Genomic DNA, 9388 nt, shown 5'->3' with positions numbered 1-9388 from the left:
ATAGTTTTTAAGTCCCATTTGATTTTACGTGTAGGGCTAAGTTAATTGGATTTGAACAACCTTAAAATTCTCCTGACCATGGACGGATACATATTGATAGCATTTCCTGCCATCAAAACAGACTTGATTGTTTCTTTCTTTTCACATTTCTCACAAGTATCATTTTATATCACTGGTTGTAAGAGAGAAATTGTTCCAATTTCTTGCTCATTATGAAGTCCAGATTTATCTCACATAGTTCACTTCTTTTCTTAATCATCAACCACTTCCCATAGCATGGTGGCCGCATCTGTACCGCCCACCGAAACTACACTTCTGTCGTTGAACATAAAGCGAGCTGATGCAACATGTGAGCTGATGGCCTTTTCTTCATTGTATTCGGCTCGTGGACTAATGCATGGATACCTAGAAATAATATAATATGTTAGGAAATTGAAGGCAGAGAGTGGGTGACATTTTTGGCAATTGGCCAAAGTTCAGGTATAGGGGGAGGATTCATTTTGTGAAGCATCACATTTTGTTTTAACTTTGAGTTTATTCCAAGTAGTAATTTTAGTTTGAAATGGAGAATTTGCATGATGATGTTTTGAATTTTTGTTTGAAACTCTTGAGCAAATTTGAATCCATTATTGTGACTATCAGTGGAGTCACCTGAGAACATTCAAATAAATAATTTCATTTCACAATTTGCATTCCCGTAATATCCACTAATCTCAGATGGAGCCGAGTATTTACAAATTGGCCACCTCAATTAGTAGTGTCAGTTATTTTGATGTGTTATTAAATGTACACAAGGTTATATATGATTACACAGAAATAAAATGTGTAATATATTTGTTCATTTAAATGACGATTGATAAAAATGATAATGAAGAACCTGAGGAAATTCAATTATTTTATCCTGTAAACGACGTCACTTCATGAATTTAAGTGGAATTAAGCAATATAATCTCTTTAAAGATGGATTATAATTTCAATTTCATATTTGATTAAGATACCAAATTATTATTTAAGTAAGGTCTCCTGTAAACTTTATCAATCAATACTGTAAAGTCGTAGTTGACATATTTAATCTCTCATTCAAACTTACCTAAATAGGCGTAAATGTCCATCAGCATCTCCAGATATCAAAAGGTCATGAGCTGAGGATCTGTGTGTGGTGACAATGACTGAGGTCATTGGGTAATAACGGTTGTTCCACATGCCTTGAAAGTAAGGTAAAGCATTGATTAAGTATGCCATCTTGCCTTAGTGTGCTTGATAGCATTCTATTATTGAATGCAGTCTGGCAAAATCTTCTCATATTATCTAAAGGTTACTCAGTTTGCTATTGTATTTACTTTGACATAAAGACACCCTGCTAGATTACATTGGTTTATTCTAATGTGAATATTGAATTTAAAGCAGATTCAATCATTTATTATTTGCAATTTTTGTTGATAACAAACCTACATATTTGCATATTGATGAAATAATTTGCCAATTCATCTTAGTTATTTTAATCTTACTTTTTCTTAAAATTCATATTTTTGGTTGATTTTGCAATGTGATACTAATAATGGGACATTAATTGGAGGGTGTTTATTGTACATAAAAATCATAAGTGAGGAAATGCACCAAAACATTTTTACAATATAGGTGATTCTTATTTGTGTAAAGAAGATTATGTTGTATGCTGATTGTAAGCCTCGTAAAGATTGGCTATGGCTGTAAAAGGATTGGTTAAGGGAGGAGGAACCCTGAAATTTATGTGATATGGTGCTTGAATTATTGCGTGTAACTTACCTGCTACCAAATATCCTACTGTGCATGTCTGAGTATACCACTTCACATCTTTCATTGCAAGTGCACTCTTCTCTGGAGAGAGTGCTCGGACATCCCCTGAAAAGGAAGATAGTTTTTATTGAGCATGAGGATTGTTCATGAAAAATTGCAATATCATGAAATATTAATTGAATGGTTTAATATATCATCAATAAATTCGTGAATGTTTTAGGTTGAAAGCCTATGGGAGTTTCATCGATTCATTTTTTGTAGGATTCAATCAGTTTAGGATTAGATTTTGCTTTCTCTTAATTTGATCTTTTATTTCATCATTTCCTTGCTCTCTACTCAAATCGCTGATGTTTGAGCTGCCCGCTCAATAATTTCCTGATCGCTTGTGCACCAGTCAAATTGTTGCCCAATGTCAACTATGGACTACACTGGTTGTATTGGCGTCTGTATTTGAGATTGGTTCACAATGTGGCTATTTTGACTGTGCTAATCACCTTTACTCCAAAAACTGATGGCACCACTGTGCATAAATAGCATTAAGTCATTGACTAAAAAATTTCATTCTACTAATTCAAATTCCAAATCAATAAGAAATACATACGCAGTTAAGATGGGTATTACCTAATAGCTAAAACATGACACCTACCCTTACAAACAGCTCCAACTATGATTGTTAATAGCTTGCCAATGAGTCATTAATTTCTAAGATGGTCAAGGATTTTCCCCTCTTATTCCTTAAATGAAATATCCCCTTTTACAGGCATTAGATTATACCAATCCCTCAATGTACCCTTATTGGCTCTAATGTAGGAAAAATTCGACTTGAAGTCCAAGCTTAAAGTGAGCTGGCAGGTCACTAGTGACAAATGCACCTTCGAAGTCTCCATGGTCATCCCTTATCATAGTAGATTTGCTCCTTGAGTTTGACATGCATTGGTTCTGACACTTGATATATTTGTATGAAAACTTGGTGGATTTTTTTTATTTTGATATTAATTGTTTCACCAGGGACCAATATTGATTCAATGGATGAAAAGTGTCACAAACCACAGACTAGACCATAAGTTGAGATTGGTTGGCTGAAATGCTGTTCTCCTCATGAGTATTACTTTATTTCTCTCGCCAAGTTTATGCAATTGAAAACAAAAGGTGTTTGGGCGATTCAACTGATGTAATCACTAGCGAAATTCTAGTTTTAAAGGCTTCCTTATGCTTTGGTCATATATTAATTTTTTATCTTAGTCTTATGTTTATCAGCTATACTTTTTTGACTGGCATCAATCAGTGCCATGTTCTTCACCTAAAAGGAGAGTTGTAGCAAGCCCCGGGCTGCACATTCACTTTTAGGCAATTCAGACCATTTCCTGTGGGATAGTTTTGATGAGCAGCCACTCAACTGTGATTTTTCATCTTTTCAAACAAATATAATGACTCGTGTCCCTCTTAATGAAACTGCAAATTGAATTGGCTCTCATTAATCACCATAATCACGAGTAAGGAATAATGAGTAGAATGTATTGAATGACTACCTAAACATCTGACTTGTTTATTAGTTACACATATTACACTTCATTTCAATATCCTAGAAATTGATATTTTTTGAATGAATAGTAGAAATTTCAAAGTAATAATATTTTAAATAAGTAATAAATTCTATAAATAACTAATGTCCAGAAAAATTAATGAAATATTAAAGGAAAACCAATCAATTGGTAGCATAAAGTAAAGTAAAGGATAAAATTTTAGCAAATGAGTGTTAGGTTTCCTCTTTCAAGCAGATTATTATGCCTAGATACTTACAGAATGATAAGTCATAATCAGCTGTTGCTGTTTGTAGAAAATTTCCATCCGTGCTCCAATCCAGATGTGTCAGAGGTTGGTTTCCTCTCATTTTGTTAAGCTTTTTGTAAGAAAAGCCATCACGAGAAACTCGGAAAAGGTACACACTTCCATTTTGAGAACCAATTGCAATTGCGTCACCCACTGTAAACCAAGAAAAAAATGTTTTGGCATTCAAGTTTACATGATTTTCTATTTGGGACTTTTAATTTTCAATTTCCTTTGTTAATATTGACCTCATTCATTTGTTAATTTTAACAATCCAGGCAACTTAATTGGTCACAGAAGTATGGACTGGCTGCCATAATTGCCCCCTTTCCTTCACCTCCAAATATTTAACTGCTCAAGGAATTGTAACTTGGGCAATAATTAAAATATTTTACTCAGCAACATTTACACTGTGGCTCAATGCCCATGATGGATGTCATTACATTCTTTTATTTTTTAATATTGCCACTTTCAAACATTTGAAGTTATATACTACTAAAATAAATCTATGAATCTCAGTTGAACATTCACTGAAGGACATTTTGACAATTGATTCATATAGGGAATAATGGCTCCTTGGAGTTAGATTTGCAATTGCTCACAATATTAACTTTGGTACCATAGATGTTCAGTTATGGGCAATATATTTACTGCAATATATTCATATATATTAAATTTGTATTTTGGGGTCAACTTTTCGAGTCCCATTCCAGGCCTTAAGAATGGTATGCATAAAATCAGCAGGTATATATGTAAATCTTAGTTACAATTTGGACCCACTATGGATTTAAGAATATGTATATTGAGTTTGTACGTGGCTACCCATTAAAGTATAAAACATAGATTTGTATGAATATTAAGTAAGTGGCAATAATCAATCAAATATTGGGTTTGAGGGAATGGGCGAATGAATGTTGATCCACACCTGGGTTGTAGGAGATGCATGTGAGGGGAGAGCCGCACACACGAAGAGTCGCCATGTGGCTCCCTGTCTCGGCATTCAGGATCACCAGGTGTCCTTCGGCACTCCCGGCAGCCAACGCCACACCAAATGGATGGAAGGCCAATGACACGCATTCATAGAGTATCTAGGGAGATGAAAAGTGTTTGCACTTGGATGAACCGTCATCATTTTTACACCTTATTTTGTGAGAGAAATCTGTACCATTACATCTGTAATATCTAATAGGATAACAAAGATATTTAGCGGGAATATTTGCATGACCTATTGGGAAATATAATGACATGCTTCTTTTTTATGATTTTAACTGGGCTAAAAATGAACATCTTAAAATGTGTACTAGTGTATTCCAATATGCTGTTTGTTGCATTGCTTGCTGATATGATTAATTGAAATTCATGCCCTTATCAAAAGCTTATACCCACAATTCCAATTATTATTTAGTAAGGAATGTTTCTTCAAAATTGTAATATTCTCAATCAATAATAGCGTGGGTAATACCTTTGCTTAATTTAATCAAGTTTCTTTATTTTGCTCTTTTGACTTATGAGGAAGCCACTTTCTTCTCTTTGTATCTTAACACCTAAACAGTATACTCATCTAAGATCCTTCAAAGTATATATGTAGTCTACCTAGCCCTTCTATTGCTGAATTATCTTTGTGTACTACTACAAGATCATCCACATAAAAGAATATGTATCCATGTTCCTTTTTATTAATTCACTGTACAAGTAGCAGATTCATTGTAGTATTCAGATTTGCTTCACCCATTATGGTGTAAGTTTTAGATGTAGGATCTTAATTGGCAAGTTTCTAGATTAACTTTCACATGAATCAGAACCTTGTAGATGTACATACCAAATACAGTCATGATTCAATACTTGATAAAAAAAAGGCTTGCAGGAATCATGTGGTGGTATGTTAGCAAGAAGGTGAATAGCTCTCTTTTGTAATGGCAAGATTTGTTTAACATGTGGGATATAACTCCATAATTCAAATGGCATAGAAAGAAGGTATGGTTGTGTGTTAAACAACACTCATTTAATTCATTATTTTAATATATTCAAGATATAACATTCATTATTTACCCATGAATGACTATGAGAAAAGGAAAGTTGATAAATATTTTCCAATATAATTTAGCAGTGTCCTTAGATTAGTGGTGACATTAAGTAGTAAAAATGGCATTGCTTGAAAAATGAATTTTTAACCTTGAAAACCTGGAATCCAAACCCTCTACTGGGCCACACTGGAAAATTACTTTCAAACTGTTCTGTTATTTATGATTAATCTCTAATGCTATTGCATTGAAAGAATAATTTCAAGAATGAGCGCAGCCCAAGGGTATATCTAGGACCGTTCTAAGAGATGACGACCTGATACTCCATCTATATGTAGATTCTATTCTATTCTTGACATACTTCTATTAATGGGATTTTTTAAATACCGCTATCAACACTATAATTATGTGTGTTAAAATTGATATGGCTTAATTTTTAATATCATCTTAATATTTATGGGAATGACTGCTCTGACCTGGGCCTGAATCTAGCTCAATAGGAGATTTCCCCCCCCTTTCTGTCAGCTCCACCTCCCTTCCTCTTACACTTGCCCTCTCTTCTTGCCTCCCACCCATTCCCTCAGTCTTCTCATTGCTCCAAAGAAGGTGGGAATAAATGGCTTGAGTTTTCTAATACATTTAAAGTATGGGTTTGAAGAAAAGGTTCTACAATGTATATGTTTGATATGATAAAATATGTGTTCTTTCTGCTATCACATAGCAAACAAGACTTCCATTTTCCACAGCTCTGGAGTCACATTTGCCTGGCTGTTTTTATTTGTAAAATATTTCTGTTTTTCAATTTAAAAAGGTTTCCAGAAATGTCCTCACCTGTGTACTCCAAACAAGTTTATGTTTTCTCCAGAGGGCCACATATTTGTCATGCCCTGCTGTAGCAAATACCTCATCATCAGGGTGAACGGCTAGTCCCCAAAGTTGTCTGCTGTGGCCGAAAACAACCTGTCAAGTGAAATTCAATGAATTAGGGAGCTGTTTCATGTGTCTTTGAAGGATGTTAAACTATAATATTTTTTTAACTTTTAAATTTCGTTTTTTAAATCCTTTAATTATAATTGGAATACCTTACCCCTCTGTGGAACCCAAAATGAAAATCATTGAACGGTGAGATATAATTTTTTTGTAATTGAAACTCTGTCAGATCTATGCTATGTGAGGAACTGACACAAGCATTAACATATGAATGGAAGTCCTTCTCTTTAGGTGTTATTTGGGAAATTCATGATCATTTTTCATTAAATTTTATTACATCTGAGAATTGTAACGAACTCTTTTGTATCCTCACTATAATTCATTTGGGAAAATACTTGGCAACACCATAAATAAATAAATTGCATAAGAAGTGCATTGTGATATTAAGAGTAGAACAATCTCAATTATTTTACATGGAAGTAAACTTTCCCAGTTAAAATAATACTTTGACCATGTACATTGAAATTTAGGAAGAGCATGATCGATTAATACAATTTCCCTGGAGTGGATGTTGTCTTGGGTCACAGTAGTAATTCAAAGTGTAACATTTAATTCAAAAATATAAAATAGGGAATAAAAGGGAACCGTTTAAGAAATGGATTGTGTAAGCACTAATAGGATCAAAAAGGAAGGAATATTAGCAGACTAAAGTGAATATCATCGCTGATGAAAGGGAGCTGGGTACTCTAGAGGGAAAATGGGAATATATTAACAAAGGGATATGAAAATCCACAAAAAAATTATAGTAACTGTTATAAGGAAAAGGACAAGGGAACCATGGGTTACATGTGAAATGATTAGAAAGATAGAGAAAAAAAGGAAATGGAAGAATATAAACTCAAAATTAGGTAGAAGGAAGTAAAAAGAGTTTAATAACAAACTGAGGCATGTAGCAAGGTGAAAAACACAGTGGGAGGATATGGAAAGTCTACAAAGAAAGGGTCAAATTGGTGCACTATACAGGAAGGTTTAAACTTTCTCAGGAATTGAGAAAGGAAAATTATTGTAAACAATCAGAAATAAGTTAGGAAAAATATCAGTTGAGCCAGAAAAGACACAAGAGAGATGAAAGGAATGTATAGAGGAACTGCATGGTAAAGAAATTTGACAAGCAAGATTAGAAATAGAGAAAGAATATGATATAGATAAGATTAGATTTAGGCTTACTTGATGGAAAAATAGAAAGGGCTTTGAGGGAATTGAACTCAAATAAGGCTGTGAGTAGTAACAAAATTCCTGTGGAACTACTAAAAGGTTTAGAAAAATGTGGGTAGAAGAGTTTTTATTGACTACTTTGTAGCATTTATGAGAGAGGAATTTGGTCATAAGACTTCATCAGATCAGTGTTAGTTCCCATTCTAAAAAAGGGAAAGGCAGCAATATATGAGGACTAAAGAACAATGCATCTGATTTTGCATGCAGCCAAATTGGTTCTCATTATCACCAATAAGAGGATGGATTGAAGATTAAATGATTACCTAGGGGATGATCAGTTTGGTTTCAGGAAGGGGAGAGGTACGTATGTTGCCATTGCAGCACTAATGGGAGGAACATGAAATGCAATCAGAATGCATATACCTGTTTGATAGACTTTGAAAAGGTGTTTGGTAGAGTAAATTGGGTATGATTAATGAATTCATTGCAGAAAATAGGGTTAAATTGGAGGGATAGGAGACTTATCCACAACCTGTACATATCTCAGACAGCTCAGTTATGTGTGGTGGATGAAGAGTCTGGATGGGCAGTGTTATGAAGAGGAGTAAGACATGGGTGTTCATTATCACCTCTACTGCTCAATGCTCAAGAGGAGAAAATGATTAAAGAGGCATGGGAAGAACTGGACGTAGGAATAAAAGTTAGTATACAATTCATAAAATCAGTTGGGTTTGTGGATGATCAAGTTTTAGCGTGTCAGTCAGCCAAGGAGTTGTAAGCATTGCTGAGTGAATTAGATATTCAGTTCAATAGATATAGGGATGAGAACAAATGTAAATAAAACAAATGTTATGTGGTATTCTTGGAAGAGGAATGCAAAGCCAGGCTAAATAGGAGGGCCAGGGAGATAGGAGGGCAAAAACTAGACCGGGGAAACAGTTTATGAACCTTGGAAGTGTATTGGATCAAAATGGTCAAAGTGGTAGAGACAAAAGGAGTAGAATTGCATCAAGCAATAAAGCTTTCAAAAGGAGGAGGGAGTTGATGACAGAGACTTTGAGTAAGGATGTTAAGGAAAGGCTCATCAAAAATGTGATATGGAGCATGGTTTTGTATGGTGTGGAAACATACTCATTGAAGCAGGATGGTAGGCATTGATTTGAAGATTTTGAAATGTAGGTGTGGAGAAGGATGGATAAGGTGAAGTGGACTGAAAGGAAAACGGATGCTAAGCGGAATGAAGGGAGGAAGAAAATGTAAAATTGAAGAGGGGCCTAGTCTAAGGTTGGATGTTGGGCTGGCGTTTTGTGAAGAGAAAAGGCAATTGCCACTGTACCATTGGGTAGCTTGTATCCATCAAAAGCTACCTAAACCTGTAGATTACCAGTAATAATGTTGCATTGAAAGCTGAATCAGTTTTTGGTGTGAATTTACTCTTCCCTGTACCTGATTAAATCTCCTTTGTAGAGATCCTTCCAAAATATTATTCCTTGTTGTGCCAACGTAAATATTGCCATCATTCCGGCCTGGTCTTTGTGGATAAATGGTACGTACACCTCCTGCTGCTTCAGGTAGCTAAAAGTAAATAAAGTCACATTAATTTAAAAAATTGTTTTGTC

At 34.6% G+C, this 9388-nt stretch overlaps 1 protein-coding gene across 1 annotated transcript in view; it reads right to left on the bottom strand.

The window, feature by feature from the left end:
- Nucleotides 1-71: 71 nt before the first annotated feature.
- The window catches only part of DCX-EMAP (Doublecortin-domain-containing echinoderm-microtubule-associated protein), a 138031-nt gene continuing 128714 nt past the window's right edge, over nt 72-9388 (bottom strand). Inside the window, exons 13-19 of the mRNA XM_071590087.1 lie at nt 9216-9344; nt 6456-6584; nt 4529-4691; nt 3577-3759; nt 1786-1881; nt 1091-1205; nt 72-405 (exon numbers count right to left, since the gene is read on the bottom strand). Of these exons, the coding sequence (XP_071446188.1) occupies nt 252-405; nt 1091-1205; nt 1786-1881; nt 3577-3759; nt 4529-4691; nt 6456-6584; nt 9216-9344 (969 nt within the window). The 3' untranslated portion in view covers nt 72-251. The remainder of the gene's footprint in view (nt 406-1090; nt 1206-1785; nt 1882-3576; nt 3760-4528; nt 4692-6455; nt 6585-9215; nt 9345-9388) is intronic.

This window comes from Hetaerina americana, unplaced genomic scaffold (genome assembly GCF_022747635.1).
Source record: "Hetaerina americana unplaced genomic scaffold, ioHetAmer1.1.p SCAF_4, whole genome shotgun sequence".
Lineage (NCBI taxonomy): Eukaryota > Metazoa > Arthropoda > Insecta > Odonata > Calopterygidae > Hetaerina > Hetaerina americana.
The sequence above is the reverse complement of the archived record's forward strand: the minus strand, read 5'-3'. Positions and strand labels throughout refer to the sequence as shown.